Here is a 24,855-nt window from a genome sequence, read left to right on the forward strand (position 1 = left end):
TGATTTTAAGAACAGAATTAACTCTATGGCAGCATTGTGCTTATCATTCCTTATTACTCAATCACCCTGTCTTTCAAGTAACAAATGTTCCCTAGTTTCTTACCCAAACATGCACTTTGGAAGAAAGCACCATTATCCTGCCATCACTTCTCCAGATATATTCTTTTTATATGGAAGTTGTGATAAATGTAGAGTTCAAACTTACTTTAGTATCTGAATTGTATTTTCTTCTAGTAACTTTAAGATTGCTGAATTTCCAGGTCACCATTTTACTGAGTGTTCAATCTATGTAGTAGGTTGCCTAAGGAGATGTTGGAAATAGATGGTGTGGATGTCACAATGCTAACAATTACACAAATGAAAATTAGATACATTTTAAGGAACTGTGCATGAGCCTCTTACTGAGATATTTGTATCATCGATAGTCACAGGTGTGGTGCTGGAAGACTTGAGGTTGGCTAACGTGGTGCTATTGTTTAAGAAAGGTGGTCAGGACAAGCCAGGGAACTATATACCAGTGAGCCTGATGTTGGTGGTGGGCACGTTGTTGGAGGGAATCCTGAGGGACAAGATGCACATGTATTTGGAAAGGCAAGGATTTATTAGGGATAGTCAACATGGTTTTATGCATGGGAAATCATGTCTCACAAATGTGATTGAGCTTTTTGAAGAAGTAACAAAGAGGATTGATGAGGGCAGACTGTAGATGTGATCTATATGGATTCCAGTAAGGCATTCGACAAGGTTCTCCCTGGGAGACTGGTGAGCAAGGTTAGATGTCATGGAATACAGGGAGAACGAGCCATTTGGATACAGAACTGCCTCAAAGGTAGAAGACAGAACGTGGTGGAGGGTTGTTTTTCAGACTGGAGGCCTGTGACCAGTGGAGTGCCACAAGGATCGGTGCTGGGTCCACTACTTTTCATCATTTATATAAATGATTTGGATGCGAACATAAGAGATATAGTTAGCAAGTTTGCTGATGACACTAAAATTGGAGGTGTAGTGGTCAGCGAAGAAGGTTACCTCAGATTAGATCTTGATCGGATGGGCCAATGGACTGAGAAGTGGCGGATGGAGTTTAATTTAGATAAATGTGAGGTGCCGCATTTTGGGAAAGCAAATCTTAGCAGGATTTAAACACTTAATGGTAAGGTCCTAGGGAATGTTGCAGAACAAAAAGACCTTGAAGTGCAGGTTCATAGCTCCTTGAAAGTGGAGTTGCAGGTAGTTAGGAACGTGAAGAAGGCATTTGGTATGCTTTCCTCTAATGGTCATAGTATTGAGTACAGGAGTTGGGAGATCATGTTGCAGCTACACAGGACATTGGTTATCAGAAAGATGCTGTGAAACGTGAAAGGGTTCAGAAAAGGTTTACAAGGATGTTGCCAGGGTTGGACAATTTGAGCTGTAGGGAGAGGTTGAATAGTTTAGGGCTGTTTTCCCTGGAGCATTGGAGGCTGAGGGGTGACCTTATAGAAGTTTATAAAATCTTGAGGGGCACGGATAGGATAAATAGACAAAGTCTTTTCCCTGGGGTGGGGGATTCCAAAACTAGTGGGCATAGGTTTAGGGTGAGACAGGAAAGATATAAAACAGACCTAAGGGGCAACTTTTTCACTCAGAGACTGGTACGTGTATGGAATGAGCTGCCAGAGGAAGTGGTGGAGGCTAGTACAATTGCAATATTTAAAAGGCAGCTGGATGGGAATATGAATAGGAAGGGTTTGGAGAGATATGGGCCGGGTACTGGCAGGTGGGACTAGATTGGGTTGGGATATCTGGTCGGCATGGATGAGTTGGACTGAAGGGTCTGTCTCCATGCTGTACATCTCTATGACTGTATGACTGTATGAGTAATCTGATAATTTGCATGTGTTCAATGTAGAATGATTGGGCGAAAGTGGTGGTCTTTGATCTATGCTTCCCAGAATTTTCTATCATAGGGGTTTTATTCACCTCATGCCTGGGTTTTTTGGAAAGAAATTTGTAGAGAATTGATCGCTGTGATAACTCAACCACTCCAATACACCTTGATTATGGTTCTATCACATGTCTACCAAGATGTCAAAAGGTGTATAAGATGACTGTAGACACCTATTGCTATGCCCCGACTGAGTCAAATTTTGTGACTGGGCACCATTACGATGGATGGACTTAAATGTGTGAGGTGTGAGAGTTTGTATTCAAGATAGACAAATCAAAGTATTTTTACTGAGATTGAAGATTAGACTTTGTGGAGCAGCAGAGGGAATTGTCCATGTACCCAAATTGCCAAAAGCTTGCACGCGCGGGTGTATATACACACACACACACACCATCATCAAAAAGGTTAATGGAATAATGGTGTTTGCTGCCAACTGGCTGAAATGTATAGGGCTGGATGTTATGTTATAATTATATGCAACTCTGGTGAGACTGCATTTGTGCATTAATCTCTGAGGTTATATTTGGAGATTCACCACAACAATACTGTGGTTAAAAGGATTTAACTATCAGGTCAGGTTCCATAGATTGGACATTAGTTCTCTTGAGTTTGGAATACTCATTTAGGTGTTTAAGATGATTAAATAAGGTAAAAAGAGTAGATAGGAAAAAACTTCTTCCGCTGATGTGAATTGAGAATAAGACCCATATTATTCAAGGGTAATGCAGGAAAGAATACTTTACATGTAGGGTAGTAGAAATCTAGAGACTCCTGCCTGACAAACCTTTTGAGGCTCTGACTTTTGAAAATTTAGGAACTGAAATTGATAGTTTTTTTAGGCAAAGCTGACAAGGTTTACAAAGTCATTTTGGGTAGATGGAGTTCAGACATGGATGAGCTCAGGTATGAAAGGCTAAAAGGTCAACTCTTGTCCCTTTCCGGTAGGATGGGATTTAAAGATAAAACCAATTGTGATTTGGATTACAATTATTTGCTTTCATACAATTATGAATGTAGGAAACATTCTGAAATTACACATTTTGTTGCAGCATAATGTAAGATAAATTATGCAAAAACGAATGGAAAAAAACGTGTTTCTTTAGTCTCTGGAAAGGAAAGCAAGAAATACTTGAACTTGTACAGCACCTTATATTTGTACGCCTCAAAACAGTTGATAAACAATTACCATCTTGGAAGCATATAGATCCATCACTTTACTACAACTCCATCATATGAAATGATTTTGAATATGCAAAATGAACAGACAAAAAAAAAGTTCAATAGCATTTGTAACTAAAATAACAACCATAAAGCATGAAGTTACAATGCTTATCATTACTGTTGCTATATAATTTAACCTCTAAGACTTAAACATTTGTAGTTATCAATGGATACACAACTTTATGCTTATTTTTATATTCTTGCTTTACTGGGTACTGAACTAAGTCAATTACACTTTTTACTGAATTAGTCTTAATATTTATTTAGTATCATGTTCATATTTGCCTGCAATGTTATGTAAAGAATTGTTGCTACTATGTCAGACTATTAATGTATCTATTTATTATCAGGCAAAGAAGATACAAGGCCTTGCCGGAAGTTAGATGTTAAAATGATCATAAGAAAAGATGACTGCCGCACAACTGGCGCTGTATGTATAATTCTACCTTAGTTCCAGTTTTGCCATTGCTGCTTAAAACAAAAGTGTAATATTAGAGTGTGCAATTGTTAATATTGTTACATTCAGTTTTATTGCAGAGAAAATATCACTTGTGAATTAAATATGCAGAATTGTTCACCATTCTTAATTCTTTCCAGGTCATTGTAGCTTCTTGTGATGGCAGGTGCCCATCTGCTATGATATTCAACTCTAATGTCAACAACTATGCAAGATTCTGCAAATGTTGTCGAGAAGTTGAGCTCACAGTACAGACTGTACCACTTTTCTGTGCTGGAAATGCAACATGGATTGATTTTACATTTCAAGAACCAACAGACTGTTCCTGTCAATGGAATTAATCATCTTTAATCTAACATCATTCATATTCTTACAGAATGGCCTAGAAATTGGTTGATGTCTACTTTAAAGAAACTAGCCTCAGTATTGATATGGCAGGCAGTATGCATGTGCAAATTTTGCATTAAAAGTGCACAGTTCACCTCAATGGTGAAAGCAGAGAAAAGGTGGTGAGAGCCTGCATTTCAAATAGACATTGGTTTTGTTGCATATGCATTCATAAATAACTCCTGTTCCAGATCCCCTCAGCTCGCCAGCCCTGAACGCTGCAGGTATCAAGAAGCAGCTTTCAGAAACACCTAAAAAAAAACCATTGAAGCCTGCCATCAATAAGGGAACATTTAAAAAAAATCTCTACCTGAAATTTGAACCAGGAAGAATAGTACTGTTTCTTCTAGCTTCATAGTAGTGCCAAAGACCATTGTCAACCCATTATGATTGCTGTCCCACTCACAAGGCCTGAAATTTGAGTTTCTTTCATCATCAAGCAGCCTGGTATCACCCAGAGGATGTACATAGCCCACTAGTCTTATTTACATGAGGCCCAAAACTTGAGCACTCCCACCCAACCCTGTTCTACCACAGGAAGCATTCTGGCTGGAACCAATTTCTAGGCCAGTGGCTCTTCAGATATACATTTCTGAACATAACCTGCATGTTTGCGATTGTTTTGTTAAATGCTTTAACCTAAATATTTATAAATTTACTGTAGGATTAATTTTTTGTGATAACTTGTCAGCAATGAGGTTATTCAACCATAAACCTTTGTGTCCATCTACTGTAGATGTTTAGTAACAACAATCTGTTATACCACAAAACCTTTTTGAGTATATGTTAAATGTTCTTATTTTGTAATACAAACATGAGTAAACATTTTTCTTACGTATTCTTGCTTTTCTATATTGCATTAATTTCATAAGTAGTAATTGTATCTCCTTCTGATCAGTTGTGTCAGACAGTTAACTTGTATAATCTGTCTGCAAAATTATGTTGTGTATAAATTGCTGGCACAGTAAATTGTGGTTTCCTACAATATATTTTCTGCACTGACATTCAAACAATTAATTCCTCTTTGATGAAAACTGGAAAATTATAATAAATAATTGTGGCTTCTAAATGTTCACTGTTAACTTGAAATGTCATGCCATAAAATGAGCACTTCTCAGGGTTTTGAAACAGTTATTGGATTCGTCCATGAACACAGACCTTCTAACAAAGCCACCATGCACCTAGTATTTCATTATCCATGACCATCAAGCTGCTTCAGTAGGATGCCCCATTGAAGTCCTCTCCACCAGAACTTGTGTCTCCTTGGTCTCCACCCTGCAAGATCCAGTAATCCACCACCAAGAGGTGGTGGTCAATTGAAGGACTGATAGCTCTTCAATCTCATAATTCCACTTCTGAGACTGCAGCTGTCACAAATGGACATGGACTTCCCTCTAAATTGAGCTCATTTAATAGAGCATCAGATTTTAATCTGAGGGCCCCGAGCTCAAGTCCTTGCTGGGCCATGGCTTTGAGCTTAATTTGATCTGCTCACTTGCGATGACAATTAAACAGAGGAAGTCATTTAACTGAAGGGAACTTCATGAATCATTGACTGATTCTAAAAAAAGGTCCACGAGTTGAGTGGGATTCAGGCTAAGTGGGGAAAAAATGTCAGGCATAGGGTGGGATGGTTGTTGGTAAAAGTGGGGCAAGAGGAATTCTGCAGAAGCAGTCCTTACAGAGTGCCCATCCTTGGACCATATTAAACTAATAAAAAGGGGTATCTCACCATTTGGCCACGTATCTTAACCAGGCAGTCTTACTATAATAGCCATGCTGTGGAGTCGCTGGTGTTGGTCAGAGGGTGGACAAAGTTAAAAATCACACAACACCAGATTATAGTCCAACAGGTTTATTTGGAAGCACTAGTTTTCGGAGTGCTGCTTGTTTGGTAGGAGGATGAAGGAACAGCACTCTGAAAGCTCGTACTTCCAAATTAACCTGCTGGACTATAACCTGGTGTTGTGTGATTTTTAACTTTTACTGTAGTAGCTTATCAGCTATTGGTAAAATCCCAGTGTGGTGGGTAAAAGCCCTAAAATTGCAGTTAATTAACTACTTAAGTGGCTTGGCGCATGCCTTCTTTACTGTTGCATTAATTTGTCACTCTTCTTGCAGGTCAGATTGTTCTTTCAAGTTAGTGTATTTACTTCAGTCAGAATGTGCCACCTCTTTAAGATGTTCAGACTGACTTTACCTATTGTAATCTGGCTTCAGAATGGTGTTAGCCTTCCAGGCGTTTGCAGAGGCATGCAACCCTCAATGACATGTTTAGTGCTCGGCTGCACATTACAATCATTCAAATACAATTAACTTAAGAGACAGATGCAATTTACTTACAGAATCATAATCCCCAAGCTTTTGGATGCTCTCCAATTTTGCCCCAAAATGCCTTCAGGATCATTGGCACTGAGTAGGAAAACATTCAAGAGATTTTGCTTATATAGCAATTGCATACGAGACCTAAGGTTAATTATGAACAACATAAATAACCAAATGTTAGACTCCTACACTTTCCTCTCATTACATTTAATGAGTTTAAAATGAACATGTTCCTTCCACAGCACTAAACCCATTTTAAATATAAAAATATGAAGCTTTCATCTATTTTGCATCTGTAGTAGTAAAAGTGCTAGAAGTTCTTGAAACCTTGCATTAATGCTCTGCACCAAGACTAGAGGAGAAAAGTTTCAGGGAATGATGAAGTTTGTCAGTTATACCATTAGTGGTATTGTGGCAAAAGTTGCAATGATATTTGATGCAAGTAGATTTTTATGCCTTAGCCCAAGTACACTTGGAGAGAAAAACACAGAAAGATTTGGATGAGTTGGTGTTCATGCAATGCAGTTATTAATCTGAAAGGATCTTTTCCAGGTAATTTTAGAAGTTTTTGATGTGAGGAGTTTCTAATGAGGTAGGTCTGATAAAGATGTATCTAGAGTATTAGGATTTTTTTAAAGTAATATTTTATTTGCACTAAATATAAATTTGCATAGTTTAGCTCAGCATGAGGTTTAAGATATTAGTCTCCTACTATGATGTGATTATAATATGATCATTGACGGATCTTCCTTTGTACTTGTTCCAGACTTGATCCTTTTCTTTACACAGAATAGACTTGAAGCTGTCAAATTGTTTACGAGCCTTTGTAAACACTTTATGAGCATTGTTTCCCCTAGCAACAGAGTTGATGGGCTGATCTTAATTTCTTTTGTTGAATTGCGAGTTGTGTTGAGTTTTTTGGAGGATTTGTCACTTTGGGACCTAGTCAGGTTTTTTTGCCATAGCACACAAAACGCATTCCATTAATGACTTATACGGCCCAGATGGTGTCCCTCGCATCCAGTCCAGGTTTCATCTTACCAGTTAGGGACAAAAAAAAACTGCACATGCTGGAATCCAAAGCAGACAAGCCTTCTTAAGTCCTGAAGAAGGGTTACACCTGAAACATCAACTTCTCCACCTCCTGATGCTGCTTGGCTTGCTGTGTATTTCCAGCCTCCTGCTTGCCTGCTCCATCTTAACAGTGCCATTTCCAGAATAACTCACCACTCACCAGACACGGATCGCTGGCATCTGCATGATATTGAAATGATCGCTATGCAATCGGGGGGACCACTAGCATTCTGAATCTTCCTTGCTCTGTCTTGAGCAGATTCTGAACATGTTAGAGAAGGAGAAGATGGAGCTACTATTCTCCAATAGGTACCTGGAGATCTTGGTAGATGGTGTTGCGTGTGTGTGTGAAGTGGGGGGCAGTGGTGCAAAGGAGTGCCATTCTCTTTCCAGAGAACTGGCAGAAAAGGCCATTAAATCATGGTCCAATGTCACCACCTGGGTCAGTGTGGTCTTAACAATCAGTGGGAAAGGCCAGCATTATCATTAAAAAAGTAGGGAGATTTTGTTAAAGCTATGCAGGGCTCTAGTCAGGCCACAACTGGAATACTATAAACTGTTTTGTGGCCTTTATCTAAGCAAATATATACTGGCATTGGAGGCAGTCCAGAGAACATTTACTGGGCTGATCTCAGTTATGGAGGGATTGTCTTCTGAGGAAAGGTTGAGTACATTGGACCTGTATTTGTTGGAATATAGAAGATTTAAAGGCGGCCTTATTGAAACATCTAAGCTTCTTAGATGACTTGTCAGGATAGATGTGGAGAGATTGTTTCCCTTGTGGCACAATCTAGGATCAGTGGGCATAATCCTGGAATAAGGGGTCACATATTTAAGACTGAAAGGAGGAGAAATTTCTTCTTTCATAGGGTAGTAAATCTGTGGAATTCTTTACTACAGAGGGCAATTGAGGCTCAATCATTAAATATATTCAATTATGAAAAAGACAGATTTTTAATCAGTAAGAGAATCCAGGGTTATGGGGAAAGACAGGAAACTGGAGTTGAGCATTATCAGATCAGCCATAATCTCATTGAATGGTGGAGCAGACTCGATAGGTTGAATAATGTTAAGAGTGTGGTGCTGGAAAAGCACAGCCAATCTGGCTGCATCCAAGGAGCAGGAGAGTCGACATTTCAAGCATAAGCTCTTGAATAACCTACTTCTCATCTTATGTTTTGTGGTCTTGTGTTCTTAACGATGAGCCATTTGCTTCACTTGGAATAATACCCCTGATTCATAACTGAGCCTATTGCTGGATTGATATGCAAGCAATTTCTGATTTTGTACTGTTGAAACAAATTACACTTGCTGCAGAAAATTAGGACTTAACAATGTAAGGATCTTTTTAATAACAAGATTATGTCCCTACAATATTACATAAACTCAGGCTCAGAGATCCAAAAAAAAACTTATATCTGAGAAGTTCATTCCTGCTGTTGTAAATTGTTCTTGGAGGTTTGTAGAATGTAATTTTTAAATATGTCTGTTCCATTCTGTTTCTTTTCATATCTCCATCTTATTCAGTCTTTCTTTTCTAATCGTTATTTTCTTTTCCTGTATCTAAGTTGACTCTTAATTCATCTAATTTTGTTCTTCAATGCTCCTTTCCTTATTTAATTGTACTGAATTTTTTTATAAATAGTGATGATCTTGTCTTGTGGGTGTGTGTGTATATATATATATATATATATAAAATATATATATTGCATCTGACACTGTGTTTTAAATTGTAGCATATAAACATGACAATCGTATTAGACTTAAGGAAGGCAGACCAGATTGGTGAGTTGCATAGATGTATATGTCTGGAGAAATTTACTACAGAGGAGTATGACTTGGTGTGGAAAGAAAGGGAACTATCATTATAATCTAAATGGTGCAATTTTAGCGAGACAGAGATTGTCAAATCCAAGGAATGTAGGTAAAAGATGATCCTTAAAAGTGGAAAGGAAAGAAAATTAAAAAAAAATACAAACAGGGTCTTTGAGCTTTACAAGGAGAGGCATTGGGATCTAGCCTAGCTGGAGAATTGTGTTAAATTTTAGCATCACCCTTGAGGAAGGATATCAAGCGAGTAGCAAGGATGCAGAGGGGATTTCTTGAACATTACTTGAATGTTATGGAGAGAATAAATGAACTGTGTTTGTTAATTTTAGAATACAGTGAATTAAGAAGGAACAGTGAAGCTGGGGGCAGGGGGTGGTTCTTTCAGCACCTTGAGCCTGCTCTGCCAAAAATCTAAAACTCTCTCTATCTTTTTCAGTGACTTGGCTTCCACAGCCTTCTGTAGCTGAGAATTCCATGAGTTCACTAATTTCCTCAGCTCAGTCCGAATGGTCTATTCTGCCTCATCGAATCCTTACAGTGTGGAAGCAGGCCATTTGCCCCATGAAGTCTGCACCAATCTCCAAAGAGCTTTTTAAAAATTTGAAAATAAATTGAAACTGTAGGTGCTAAGTTATCCCACCTAGACCCAGACCCCTCTCCTATCCCCTGGAACCTCACATTTACCATGGCTAATTCACCTGCCCTGCATCTCATTGGACACTGCAGAGCGAGTTGATCTGGTCAATCCACTTGTCCTGCACAGCTTTGATTAGATTACCTACAGTGTGGAAACAGGCCCTTCGGGCCAACCAGTCCACCCTGACCCTCCAAAGCGTAACCCACCCAGACCCATTTCCCTCTGACTAGTGCTAACACTATGGGCAATTTATCACGGCTAATTCACCTGGCCTGTACATTTTTGGACTGTGGGAGGAAACCAGAGCACCCAGAGGAAACCCACACAGACAGGAGGAGAATGTGCAAACTCCACGCAGACAGTGGCCCGAGGCTGGAATCGAATCTGGCACCGTGAAGCAGCAGTGCTAACCACCGAGCCACCGTTGTGATACCATTTTTTTTCTTCCATTGAACAAATTTGGTATAACCTGGAAGAATCGTGTCCCAGTTCAGCAAATTCTGGGTCACTCAGCGTCTTGTTTCAGTGTCGTTATTGAAATAAATGAACTAACTGCAAACCTCGAATGTTATATTTGTCCAGTAGAATTCAATAACATAATCAACCTTTAAAGTTCTCGCGGTGCTTTCACACAGTCGGGATGCGAGAATGAATGGAATTTACTGGGGAAAAGAAAGTCTGAATGAACACGCATTGTTCTGGGAGCAAGATTTCTCAATGCAGTTTCACAGAGACCCTGCAGATTGCCAGTGAGGTGTTCGCAGATGCAGCCTGAGAAAGCAGCGAGTGGCTGCAGCCAGTTTCCTGGATGCTCTCGGTCAGTTTCTTGTGCCTGGAGCGCCGCTCTTGTCAATCAAACGCAGCTCAATGCCCACCGTCCCTATGGCAGCACCAACCTTGCGGAACAAAGGGGAAAGTTTGGGCCGGGGGCGGTGGGGGGAGTGAAACAATGGCCAGAGCGCATTCACACACACACACACACAGAGGGAGGCTTGGGCTTCCAGAGTCTGCCTGGAAGCAACAAGGAATAAGTATTGAAAGAAAGCAGGAAAACAGTGCGACAAAGCCTGAGTCAAATTGAGGATTAGAGGCGCACGCCGGCAGAAATGTGCGGGTAATTTGCTCACATGTTGGAGTTGCGCGCTTTTGGGAAATCGTGATGAATAATACAAGTTTGTTCAAAGCTAGGACTTGGTCGGTCAATTTATGGTTGTGAGAATACATCTTCGGCAATGCCCACTTTTTAATAAGAATAAAGCAAAAGCAAAAATAGATCAGTAGAAGCGTTCCAATTTTTTCCCCAAGCTTATACATTACTTTAGGCATGAAAACAATTAATGCTTTCGAGGTGTTCAGTGCGTTTTTTTTGTGGAGTGCACTTAAGGTTGTTTTCATTTGTATGTAATGGCATCAAACTTGGTTTAAAGGCACGCATATTATTTGTGGCCGGTAAATTCGTGTGGCCAGAGATTACAATACTCTTTTAGCAATTACGCTTTCTCTTGGATAGAAGAATTGGAGTTCCGGGTGACGGGTATACTAATTGGACTGTTCCAGATTAACAGCAAAGTAAAACGTTTTATGGCTGAAATCAACTGATAAAATAGCATTCATGAAATACTTCACATTACTTACTTCTTCTTTTTATTAAAATGACAATAATTGACTCAAACCTGCCACATAAAATACATTTTATATTAGTTTAGAGGGACGGCTATAGTTACTGTTCAGGTTACATTTCTTTAAGTAAAGCAGATAATTGTTATTGGAAGAATCTATAAAATTAACAAGATGCATGCACTCATTCTATCACTTAAGATGTGTAGCAAGTGTAAAACAGTATTTTGTGGAGTCTGTAATTTAACAAATCATTCAAAAATCGATTGGATCTATCTCGGGGTGATGATATCATTGGGCTAGTTAGCATGGATACTGCACAATATGTTCAAATGTCACCAGGGCAGCTGAGGAACTTAAATGAAATCTGAGATTGAAAGCTAGTATCATTAATGGTGATCATGTAACTATCACTACTGTATCAAAACATCTGGTTCAGTAAAGTCGTTTTGGGAAGGAAACTTGCTTTCTCTACCTGATCTGGCCCATAGCTGTGTGGTTAATTCCTAACTGCTGCCCTTGAAGTAACCTAGCAAGGTTTAAAGGCAATAAGGAATGGGCAACACTTTGTGGCCTTACTGATGACACCCACTTTTCATGAAAAAAAAGCAATAAATACTAAGGATTGTGAATAATGCTCTCCTGTAAACCATGCTGGATAACTCTTATCAACAACCAGAAAGCTACTAATAGACGAACAATTTACTACCATTTTGCCAATTTATTTGAATAGTTTTAAAAGTGTTTCATTATGGTTCATGCATAGTTCTATAATTAATTGCCTGCTGCTGAATTACCCAATTGTCATTGTTCAGGCTTTTTGACCATTTTCCCATGGGGGATTTGAACCTGAAATTATGTTTACTACTGTACTTTTAAATATGTAATATTTTCATGATAGTCATGATTTGGAGATGCTGGCATTAGACTGGGGTGTACAAAGTTAAAAATTGATTTTCATGTTTCTTTTTTGTATAAAAGACTCTTCAACAAATAACAGTTACCGTATAAACAAAGTTGTTTTCCCAGTAAACAAACAATTTGTTAGCTTGTCTGGGCAATCAGAAAGCTCATCTCACTCTTGGGTTATACATTGTTATGAGAATGAATGTCATTACGTCTGTTGTTAGTCAGATTTACCCAGCATATTTAAGTTTCTGAATCTTTTGTATGGTAAGCTGTTGGAAGTCTGAGCTGAAAATGTAATGGAGAGAGGATATCTAGGTCCTGTGTGAACCATACAAGGAAATTATCTCACTCTCGAATCAATCAAATTGAAGAAACATAACATGACAAGAACTGAAAATTGTAAATTAGTGTGGGTGAATTCAAAGTCAAATCAGGTAACAAAGAAAAATATAGAGTTGGGAAGAACAACTAAGTTAAAAGAAAACATAAAGCTAAGCTTTATCAAAAGAATTATTCATCCTTTTTAGTATTTAAAATCTCCAACAACAATTAAAACCTGAAGGAAGAAGACTTCACATGTATAAAAATAATTTTCAGTGCCAGAGAGGCTATCTTATTATAAGAATATTTTGATTGAAATTGTTAAACAAGTTAGTATGCAGGTACAGCAAACAGTTAGGGAACCACATTGAATATCACAATTTATTACAAGGAAAATGGAATATAAAAATTGGAAAGTTTTACTGCAGCTGCACTAGGAATTGATGAAACTGTGTATAGATGTGGTGTCCTTTGTTGAGAAAAGGTGTACTTGCTTTATAAACAGGTCAAAGAAGATTCGGTCAACTTATTCCTGTGAAGCAGGGTTTAAGTCCTGTGCATATGTTGGGGCCTCTGTCCTTTGGAATTTGGAAGAATGAGAGGTGATCTAATTGAAATATCAATGATCTTCAGGGGATTAGATAGGATGGATATGAATCAAGTCTTTCCTGTTGTGTGGGGAGATTAAAGTATAAGCGATCTCCCTTTTAAGACAGAGGTGATTAGTTTTTTTTCCCTCAGCAGTTGATTAGAGTGTGAAATTCTCTTTCCCAGAAGCATTGGAGGTTGAATCTTTAAATTTATGCAAGATTGATTTAGATGACTTTTGATTGACGAGGAAGTCAAAGGTTATGGGGTACAGGTAGAAAATACCAGTTGCGTCTAAGCCAGATCAACCATGATTTGGCTGTAGCCTCAACCATTGGTGGAGCTGTCTCAAAAGGCCAAATGCCCTCTCCTGCTCCTAAGCCCTTTGCTCCTAATTGACCTTCTGTGTCAAATTTAATTCATACGCTTGTTCATATATGCACTGCAACTTCATACCATTTTGGTCATAGCCTGTACAGTGAGATGCCATTTTTTGGGTACCAATGGAAAAAATGACACATCCTGGATACCAGGTACTGGAGTTCTGCTTTTGGATCTAAACTTCCAATGTATAAAGTTAATGTAGCATTGCACATAATAATTGTAATGCAATTAACATTGTGATAAATTTGAAAGTAAATTATGGTCCCTTTTTATCGGAAAAGGCTTTGACATTGGTGAAGTTGGGAATATGAAAGTCAAAAGTTTCTTGAGAAACTCTATGATTCAGAGGGTCTACTTGCATTCAGCACAAGGGATTAATGTAGTTCTCAAGTCATGACTGCAGTTTTTGTCTGTCAATCTACTGACCTTTGAGGTCCCATTGACATCACAATTTGTGTATCAATGTTGCAAACATAACTACGAGAACTCAAGTTTGGGATTGTTTCATCTGTTAGACAACCTGGGAAACACAAACAATCAAAAACAGTAGTTTGTCCAGAGCAAAGTGTCTGAGGCAAAATTTGCCAGGAAATAACAGTGATACTGAATTAGGATTTCAGGTTAGCAATTTGCATAAAATCTAGTTTCAACTTGTACCATCTGGAAGTGTGGGGGGGAGCAAGTTCAATCAAATCATCAAGGGGGAATTAGATGATTATTTGAGTAGAAATCCATGTGCAGCATTATGGGAGAAGGACAGGAGAAAGCACTAAGCCACAATGCTCATTCATAAAGCTAGTATAGATATAATGGGCCAAATGTCCTTTTTCTCCAGTGAACCACTTCTGTGATTTACTGTTGGAGATTTTAAAGCAGTATATGTTTAAAAGAAACCAGTTCGCAATAAAATGGATTTAGCTTTTGGACTTTTGATTTTCTATATCAGAAGTTATTGTATAGTAAGTCACATGGATCACTTATCTAAGGCAGATATGATAGACACAAATTATGCCTAAGTCTTTTCCAATTACATTAGATTCATAAAAGCTAAACAAAGACTATTTTAATATTGTTAATAACAAAAATAAAACAAAGTTGTAGTTGGCAAGTCAGGAGTAATATTTTTATGTGAACATGTTAGAAAATATCTAATCATATCGAGAACTATCAATGGGAGGACTTGTGCTGCACAACTAACTATGTCTTTTGCCATACTGTTCTAATATATCTACAAGACAGGCACCTATTCGACAATGTGGAAAAATTGATGATTGCACAGTGTTCAGTACTATTCACAAATCCTCAGACCCTGAAACAGTCCATGTCCACACATAGCAGGATATTGGTGATATTGAAGCTAAGTGACAAGCAACACTTATGTAACAGGGAATGGCCACCTCTAACATAACAGAATCTCCTAGCTACCTTTGACATTTAACTGTATTGCCTTCACTAAATTCTCCCTCATCAGCATTTTGAAGGTAATCATTGATTATAAACTTAACTGGGCAAAAGTACTGTGGCTATAAGAGTAGGTCAGAGGCTGGCAAGTCTGCGGCAGGTAACACACCTCTTTTGCTGCACAAAGCTTGTCCATGACTCACAAGGTACATGTCATGTGTGCTTCTCTTTCCTGGATGAGGGTAGCTCCAGTCACACTTCAGTAAGTTGACACAGTTGAGAACAAAGCAACCTCGCCTGATCAGCACCCTAAATATTCACTCCTTCCACAAACGCAAAGTACCAGCACTTATAAAAGATTCACTGCAGCGCATTTGCAGGCTCGTTTGACAGTATTTTCCAAATCTGTGACCTCTGCCACCTACAAGGACAATGCAACTGATGCATGAGAGCACCAGCAGCCGCATGTTTCCTTCCAAACCCCACACATGACTGAATTTTTAACTCCATTGTCAGCAGGTTATAAAGGCTGGTGGGCTCCTAAAACTCACTTCTTCCCACTGGCTGCTTTCACATAGCCAACCTGTCAGCCTAATCCCAACAATAACCTGGACTAATCTCTCTGTCCCTGGCTAGATTTTGCCAGGTTTGACTGTAATCACAGCCGTAGCCACAACTTCCACCTGGTAGTTCTGTTACTACAGTGCAGCTGGGTATCCAATTTGCCCTGTGCAAAGAGACTTCCTCCTTAGATAAGGATAGAAGTCTTGCTTTAAAGCAATTAATGCTGTTCCATCATTAAATCAACATTTGGAACACTGGTGAGGTTCGTACACTAACTCACCAGTAGGTTCTTAGTCATGCTGGTTGTTTTGGGGAGAGGGGAGTCACTGAGGCTAAGATCACGGCACCCATAAAATCCACCCCACTCTTGTGACTTGTAGCAATGTCACGTTTCCTTTCTTGTTGCCAGGACAGAATCCAGGAAGACACCTCACCATCAGCACTGTGGCCACACTAATACCTAATGGACAGCAATAGTTAAAGAAGGTGATTTAGCACCACCTTTGCAAGAATTATTAAGGATGAGATAGTTGGATGTTGAGATGCCAGCGTTGGACTGGGGTAATCACCAGATTATAGTCCAACAGAAGTGATATCTTTCGAAGTGCTGCTCCTTCGTCAAGTCAGTAGCTGCAGACAATGCCCAGAAATAGAGAAAAATGGAAACCAGACACAGGGAGAGCTAATAGTAATCTAGGGAAGAAGGAGTGATAATGGGGACTGTAAGTACTTGAAAATGAGTTGGCTACGCTGAATGCAACTCATACAGGACAGGACCTGGGAGTGGGGTCTGGTGATAACAGACATGGAGGAAATTGCTAATGCTCTGCAACTATTAAGCTAAATGGATAGAACAAAGGTGTTCAGCATAGCATTTATCCAGCCTCCATTTCATGAAACACTTTGCCGAATTCCTTGGCTAAATGACCCTGAGCTTCCAGTTCCCTTCCACTCAACACACCACCATGTTTCTGTGCCAGCATTTCTGTGTCAGGTCTGCTGTGGTGCTTCAGCATAGCTCAACGCAAGCTGGGGCAACAACACTACATCTGCCTAGTTACGTTACAGGACTCATGACTCAACACTGAGTTGAACAATTTCAAAACACGAACTGCCCTCCATGTCTTTTAATGCCTCCCCAAGACATACACAAACCCTCCGGTCCTGTATGGACTGCGACAGCACTGCTGTCAGCAACCCATTTTCAAATACAGATACTCACATTTCCTGTTATCATCTCATCTTCCCTGGATTACCATCACAATCACTTTATTTGCTTTCCTTTCTCTTCTCCTTTCCTAGGGCACCATTTCCATTTACCTGATTCACTAATAATTATGTCAGCAGCATAAATACCACCATTTCCTAGGTGCTGTCAGTTCTGATGATGGGTCACTGGATTTGAACTGCTAACTCCCTGTAAATTCTGCCAGACCTGCTGAGTTTCTTCAGCACCTTTTTCTTTGCAGTGGTTTGACTAGCATAGAACATTTCTTGGATTCTTGTTTCAATCCGATGCTCACAAACATTCCTGGATATTAAATTTGGCTACCATTTCCTAATAGGGAAGGTTTTCATAATCACGGCATGCAGACAGATCAGTACTGTTTTGTATATGATTAAATGACGCAGTGATTATGTACCTTTCGTAATGTGTTTAATCTCTGCTCCACAGTGAATTTATTTACACTTCATTTTATTTGGCACTTGTTCAATTCACTTCTCCAACCTCATTAAGTGTTAACAAATATTTAAATTCAGTCTGAATCATCTGAAGACTGCCTTCATAGAGCATGCACTTTCCCTTTGAGCAGGCACAGCATATTAAAAGTTGGCTTTGTTTAACAATTGGTGCAAAGCTTTGTTTACTTTAGATATGTTAATTATTCAATTAACTGACATTGAAAAATAGCATGCACTTTTCTCAGTGTACTGTAGGCTAGCTTTGCACTGGCTGCCATGCATTCCTGTCACAAATTTGCCATGAGTGCAATATTGTGTAATTATGTCTTAGATTTTCTGCAAATCTGATGTAGAACTGTGCATCTCCATTACATTATCTGGTCATTATAAGCTCCTATAAATTTCTGAATCAAAACAAAAGTTCCTTTTAAGTGTGTGCAGTTGTCTCATCTTTTTTATATTTAGCCTCGGTTATTTTACCCAACATGTTCCTGGAGTAGAGGCGTACCTTATGCAGTCAGTGTACTGAAATGCTACACCAAGCAAGGTAAAGAAGCTGATCAGATGGACAAGACCATTTTGCTTTTGTTTATTACAAAATGCGTTTTCCAGGTAAGACTATATACAGAATTGAACGATGAAAGAGGTCTTTAGCATTATTGTAATATGAATTACAGTGAAGTGCGATATTTTGACAGTAATTTTAACAACAAAGTGTCTTCCAATTGGTTATTCATGTTTCATTATGCTATAATGTAACTATAGCCATAAAGAGACCTGCAAAAGAGTGATCACACATACTCAAGATCATTAATCACAGTTAAACTTTCTAACATGTAACACAAATACTAGTTAATCTTAGCAATTACTGGTAATTAACTTTTTCATTGATACATAAACCCTGAAAACTTTAACAGTAGTAAAATAAGTCTTTTGCAAAAAAAAAGTCTGTTGTTTATCAAAAATGATGTACATAATAATGGTGAAAAATCATGGCATTTCTATTCATTAGCTTTCTATTCATTATCTACACACACTTTGGTGTTATGAAAGAAACAAAAGAATATCTGTAAATCAAAGCTATCGACTCTTCAATAAATTTGTCTTTCAAAGTCTAATTATGATAAAGAAAATCTATTGCCTTAGGTTTGATTAGAAAACTGTATTTAAACATAAAAATGAAGTTCAGTTACCACATTGGATGCAACTAAGAAAGGGAATGTAATTTGTGCATGCAATGCATTTTTTTCAACAGTGAAGCTATGCCCCACCTTTTTGCATTGGCCCTGTGTACTTGGCTGGAGGGCAATGAGGGGGGTGTGGATATTGGGGATGTAGTGAGGTTGAGATAATGTCACTGGACTAGTAATCTAGACCCCCAGGCTAATTTTGTGGGGACGTGATTTGTAACTGCATTTTGACATGTGGTGAATTTTCAACTCATTAAAAATCTGGAATTTCAACAAAGGTGGCCCAATGGTAAAAGGCAAAGTCACTATAGTTCCTTCTCTTGAAGAGAAATGACTTGCAATGAGTTTAACCTGAGGGTTAGGTTAGGGTTCACTTCAAATATTGTTTATTCTTGAATCAACATCCCTAAATTATTGTCTTGTCATTTATTTCATTGCTACTTATGGGATCTTGATTGGTAAAATCTGACTTCTGTCTTTCTCTGTATTCTGGGTGATTATGCTTTGAAAATACCTCATTTGTCCAAGCACTTTGCAACATCCTAAGGCTCTGAAAGGTGACATTTACTTGCAAATTGTTTATTTCTCATTCATGAAGAAAACTGCTTACCTTCTTAAATGTTGTGATACTGAAAGGATAGTGCTCTCAATAAAACTGAAAACTATTCAGGAAAAATCAAAAGATTTAAGTTTATCTGTCCTCCACATGAGATTATAATGTTACAATAAACAGCAGTAGTCAGCTAATTAGCTCACCAAACCCTCAATGAAACAGGCAGGTCATAGGTTATGAACAGGTTCTTTTCTTCAGTCCACTTGCAAGTCAGTTAGTTCGCAAGTCGTAGTACAATGCAGGACATTACAAAAGAAGTGTTTGTAAGTACAGAAAATGGTCGTATGTTGGATCTTTAAAATTTCACTCCAGTATGAGAGCACATTCCTAAGTATAAGTGACTGTTAACAGTTATATAAGACTATCATAAATTGGGGGCCTCTTTCTATAAGGTAATGGCTCAACTGATTGTCCTTAACTCCATATTCCTGCATGTTCCCCATAACTTTTATTTCCCTTGTACATCAAAGAGCAGCTTGGGTCAGCCTTGAATATATTCAATCTTCCAGCCTCTATTGCTGCCTGTTGAAGAGAATTCTCCTATTTTTCATCTTCAAAGGGAGATGCCTTACTTATAAAACATGTCCCCTAATTCTAGCTTCTCCAAAGAGAGGGAACACCCTCTCAACATCTACTCTACCAAGCTCCTTCAGAATCTTATTTGTTTCAGTAAGAATACCTCACATTCTACTAAGCTTCAATTAATATAGATTCAACCTGCTTAACGTTTCCTAATAAGACATCATGTTCATTTCAGGAAGCAGCCTAATGAGTGTTCTCTGAGTTGGTTCCACTGCAAGTACACCTTAACAAGGAGACCAAAATTGTACACAGAGCTCCAGGAAGGGTCTCACCAATATCCTGTGCATTTGTAGAAAGACTTCCCTACTCTATGGTTGATTCTCAACTGGCCTCTGAAATGGCCCAGCAAGCCATGCATTTCAAGGGCAAGTAGGGATGGGCAATTATTCTTATTCCTGTTATGATAAAGGCCAACATTCCATTTGCTTTTCAAATTAATTGCTAAGATTTTGTGATTCACATCAAGAACACCTTTATAAACTGGTTAAAAAGAATGCATTTTCCAGTCCACAGGTTGTTTGGATTGCCAGTTAGCCACGAACAGATCAACAACAAGTAAAGTTTTGATTGAATGGAATCATTTTCCTGATGGAGTTCAAGCAGAAAGATACTTGATCACATATGGATCGTTTTCTCCACTTTTTTCCAACTTTGTGGTGAGATCAGTCCCAACAAGGATGCACTTATACGACTTAAAACAAACTATTTCTGATTTGGAGAACTGGCTTTATTGAATTTAGATAAAACTAGAAAATTCCATTCAAGCAGATATTAAGACAGGCGGCACGGTGGCACAGTGGTTAGCACTGCTGCCTCACAGCGCCAGAGACCCGGGTTTAATTCCCGCCTCAGGCGACTAACTGTGTGGAGTTTGCACGTCCTCCCCGTGTCTGCGTGGGTTTCCTCCGGGTGCTCTGGTTTCCTCCCACAGTCCAAAGATGTGCAGGTCAGGTGAATTGGCCATGCTAAATTTCCCGTAGTGTTAGGTAAGGGGTAAATGTAGGGGTCTGGGTGGGTTGCGCTTCGGCGGGGCGGTGTGGAAGGGCCTATTGTTGGGCCGAAGGGCCTGTTTCCACATTGTAAGTAATCTAATCTAATCTTAAAAAAAAGACATATTTGATAAATTCAGTCATTAAAATAGAAATATAAAGATATGATTATAACTGCACATTAATTTAGTTTAACTTTTTTTTATAAGTAACTACACTAATTTTCATCAATCTATAGGAAAAGATCATCAAAGATGAAGTTATAGAACCTTGTATATATTAGGAAATATTTTAGATGTAGTTTGGGTGAATTTACATTTCCTCACATTAAATAATCACATTCAGTTTTGCATACATTTGTATCTGTTTCAGCATTTCTCCTGAATCACCTTTAATCATGATGCAGTTTTCTTTCTATTGTCCAGAGATCCGCTCAAGGATCAAATATCATACTGTATGACCTTCAGCAAAATGTGAATTATTATTTTACCATAAAATCAATGAGAAATGGAAAAATTTTGGACCATAAGTCATTCACTACATGTAAGTGCAAGCTTGCTGAACAAGTTAATATGATTTACAGTTAGGTAACCATGTACAGGATAAGAAAAAAAAGCAAAATATATTCTATTCTTATGTGTTTTTCCTATGAAATGTTATGAAGCACATGTGATTACACTATATTGCCAATTGTTAAACCAACTGCAGCATAATAGTGGAAGGATGGATGTAGATTTGATTCTCCCCTACTGGTGAATTTTTGATACTGGCTGACTTAGTCTCTCCTATGCTTCTGGTGATAACTCAAATCATACTGTGGAAGTCTGCAAGCCTTGGAGTTGGTTTTTACCTGCATGTTAAATGGTATTTGAAAAGTGGAGACTTGCTAGAAACACCAAACTTGACTAAAAAGTACTTCACAACATGGCTATTGGACTATAATGAGAATTGCATTCAGCTATTCTTTTCAGAGGTCTAATCCATCAGATCGGTGAATGAAGGATTTTCTTTAAACCAATGAATACCTACTAAGACTTATATTTTATATTATGCTTTGACAATTGATTGTAGGTTCAATCCCTCTACAAAGTATGAGTGCATGATTTAAGTTGTTGCTCCAGTGCGCTGAGGCTATAATAACCAAGGGTGCCCTACTTTGGAGGAGAATTAAACCCAAAACACCAGTTGACCATTCTAGTTTTTCATAAGCAAGTTAAATGATGATAGTAATTAGATCAGACTTTTGGTGATAGTCATTTTACATCAACTCATTTGGGAATGTTATGACACATCTATGGGGCAGGTGGTTTTCTCACTTCTGCCAGATCTGCTGCGTTCCTCCAACAATTTCTGTATTTGTTACTTAAGTGTAAATGTAAGTGTTTGGAAAGTTTAGAAGAAAACATTTTAGATTTGAGATTTGCAAATTATGTGGTGAGAGCAATGCTAACACTTTCTATTTCTCCAGGTTTATTTGGAGAAACTGCCATTACAACAAATGTTTCAACAACTACTGCTTCATTCAATTGGAGGGAGCTTGGGACCGGAAGACATATCACTACAATAAGCCTTAATTTCACTTCATACACCTTTTCACCAGTCGTAAATAACTACACATGGAATCAATTAAAACCTGGAACTCTGTATAATTTCTCTTTGGAATTGAAGCAATTGCATCATTTAGGACTGTCCTTGACGCAAGTATTTTATATTATGATTGAAACAGGTATAAAACGTTATGTACATATAATCTATTTTTCGATATTTGTATTGAGCTACTGTATAATTGTATTGAGTTTTGAATATTTTGGAAACGGCATTCTGTAAGAAATAAAATAGCATATACATTTCAACAAATCAATTAAAAGAGTTTCAAATGCAAGCAAGTTGCAATATAATGGATAGGATTTTTTTCTGATGTAGAGCTATTATGCTTCTTAGAAGAATTATGAGAGGAATTTGTATTTCAGGTTGATGTACTTCTTTAATGTAATAGCAAAATGTTAGTTCATAGGAACATAGAAAATATATCACTCCAACAAATCAGTGTTTGCATAACCTTTGGCTATTGACATAAAGTTAAACCACAAAATGTTTAATCCTCTTTTAATTTAACAGTAACCTATTGTTAGAAATAAGCAAATAACTTATATGCCTTTACAGCATATGTTTACCATTTGAATTAGTTTTTGTGAGTTTACTATGCTTTGTTAGTAAGCAATGAACTCAAACTCAATTTTCCACTCAAACATTCCACTTAAGTAGTTTAGTCAAGAGAAATTTTGCTTGCTGCTCAGATGTGGAAATTTTGAAAATATCAACTGGTGCAGCATTTCATGTTTTTTTTGGTCAGACATGATTCTTAACACAATCATGGCAATATTTAGCAGCTTGCAAATTAATTCACTGAGAAATCAATGTAGACTGAACCCCTATTTGTATAGTGTGAAGTGAACAAGTTCTTGAATTTACATAAATCCAGAATTTAAGGGAAGTTTTTCAATACCCAAATTTATGGTCTCATTAGTGTGTGCAGGAGTATGAGAAAGGTTTAATCAGCTAAAACTTTGTCCTTGTCAATATAAGGTCTAGCATAATAGATAAATGCCAATCTTTATCAACATTCACAATCACTTACTAATGAATATGATTGTCAACCTAGAAAGTTCTATCTATGCTAATGAATAATAAATGTCAACACTGATTCCAGCTGACATGGGGAACACAGTTGGGCTAGGACAGAGACTGTAGGGTTTTAGGAATGGTTTCTCCTACTCACATAAGTATACAGTGTAGTTAGATAATATTGGTTTATTCTACTTTAGTATGAGATCACCCTCATCTCTCTTTATGATCTCAGGATGATCTAATTGCATAAGGCTCTGTTAAATTTCTAGAATTGTCGATTCTGTTAAGGCATTAGTTTGTAAAGTTATCTAGTGCCAAATGGAAAGAATTCCAGTGAGGGGTTTATCACTGCAAATGTACTTAAAGTGACAAGCATGCTATTTAGTTGACATTTTTCTGATTCAGGTATCAGACTGAGGAGTCTGCCACAAAGGCGTGAAAACTTGAGTGTTACAACACCAGTACAGGTGGCATGGAGGCTCAGTAGTTAGCACTGCTGCCTCACAGAGCCCCATTTCAATTCCACTCTTGGGCAACTGCCTGAGTTGAGTTTGCACATTCTCCCAGTGTTTGTGTGGGTTTCCTCTGGGTGTTTCGGTTTCCTCCCACAGCTGAAAAGATGTGCAAGTTTGGGGGATTGGCAACGCTAAATTGCCCATAATGCCCAGGAATGTGGTACCTAAGTGGATTCCTGATGAAGGGCTTATACCTGAAACATCAATTCTCCTGCTCCTTGGACACTGCCTGACCTGCTGTGCATTTCCAGCACCACACTCTCAACTCTGATCTCCAGCATCTGCAGTCCTCACTTTCTCCAGCTAAGCGGATTACCAATGGGAAATGCTTGGTTCCACGCATAAGGTGAGTTCGGGTAGGATGTTTTTCGAAGGTCAATGTGGCTTCGATGGGCTGAATGGCCTGATTGTACATTGTAGGATACAATGATTCTATAACCAGTAGTGTTGACTTTGGAGCCAACTTAACACTAAAAGTATCACATATATTGCCACCTTCTGACTTCCTGGATAATAATCACCAATTTTCTTTTATTCATTTGTGGGAAGTGGGCATTGCTGGCTGGCCAGCATTTATTGCCTGTCCCTAATTGCCTGTGAGAACATGGTGGTAAGCTGCAGCCCATGTACAGTAAGTTGACCCACAATGCTGTTGGGGGGGATTTCCAGGATTTTGACCCCAGCGACAGTGAAGGAATAACAATGTACTTCCAAGTCAGGATGGTGAGTGGCTTGAAGGAGAATTTGAAGGTGGTGGCATTCCCATATATTTAATGTGCTTTTCCTTCTAGATGGAAGCAGTCATGAGTTTGGAAAATGTTGTCTAAGGATCTAAGATAATTTACACTACTGCTATTGATTGTTGTTGGTGAAGGGAATGGATTTTTATGGATGTGGTACCTATTAGCGAACTACCTTGTCCTGGATGATATCAAGAGTCTAGAGTTTTGTTGGATTGCACCCATCCAAATAAGCATTGGAGAATTAGGAAATGAGTTACCCATGGAAGTAGC

The 24,855-nt window shown here is 38.4% G+C and overlaps 2 protein-coding genes across 2 annotated transcripts in view; both read left to right on the top strand.

Annotated features, from left to right (window-relative positions):
- otogl (otogelin-like) overlaps positions 1-4,800 on the top strand; it is a 229,066-nt gene extending 224,266 nt beyond the window's left edge. Inside the window, exons 58-59 of the mRNA XM_072551603.1 lie at positions 3,499-3,578; positions 3,746-4,800. Of these exons, the coding sequence (XP_072407704.1) occupies positions 3,499-3,578; positions 3,746-3,946 (281 nt within the window). The 3' untranslated portion in view covers positions 3,947-4,800. The remainder of the gene's footprint in view (positions 1-3,498; positions 3,579-3,745) is intronic.
- A 6,068-nt stretch (positions 4,801-10,868) lies between these two features.
- Positions 10,869-24,855, top strand: part of LOC140458280 (uncharacterized) — a 36,689-nt gene continuing 22,702 nt past the window's right edge. Inside the window, exons 1-5 of the mRNA XM_072552682.1 lie at positions 10,869-10,972; positions 17,791-17,937; positions 20,217-20,366; positions 21,125-21,242; positions 22,168-22,425. Of these exons, the coding sequence (XP_072408783.1) occupies positions 17,890-17,937; positions 20,217-20,366; positions 21,125-21,242; positions 22,168-22,425 (574 nt within the window). The 5' untranslated portion in view covers positions 10,869-10,972; positions 17,791-17,889. The remainder of the gene's footprint in view (positions 10,973-17,790; positions 17,938-20,216; positions 20,367-21,124; positions 21,243-22,167; positions 22,426-24,855) is intronic.

Source organism: Chiloscyllium punctatum, chromosome 32 (assembly GCF_047496795.1).
Source record: "Chiloscyllium punctatum isolate Juve2018m chromosome 32, sChiPun1.3, whole genome shotgun sequence".
Classification (NCBI taxonomy): domain Eukaryota; kingdom Metazoa; phylum Chordata; class Chondrichthyes; order Orectolobiformes; family Hemiscylliidae; genus Chiloscyllium; species Chiloscyllium punctatum.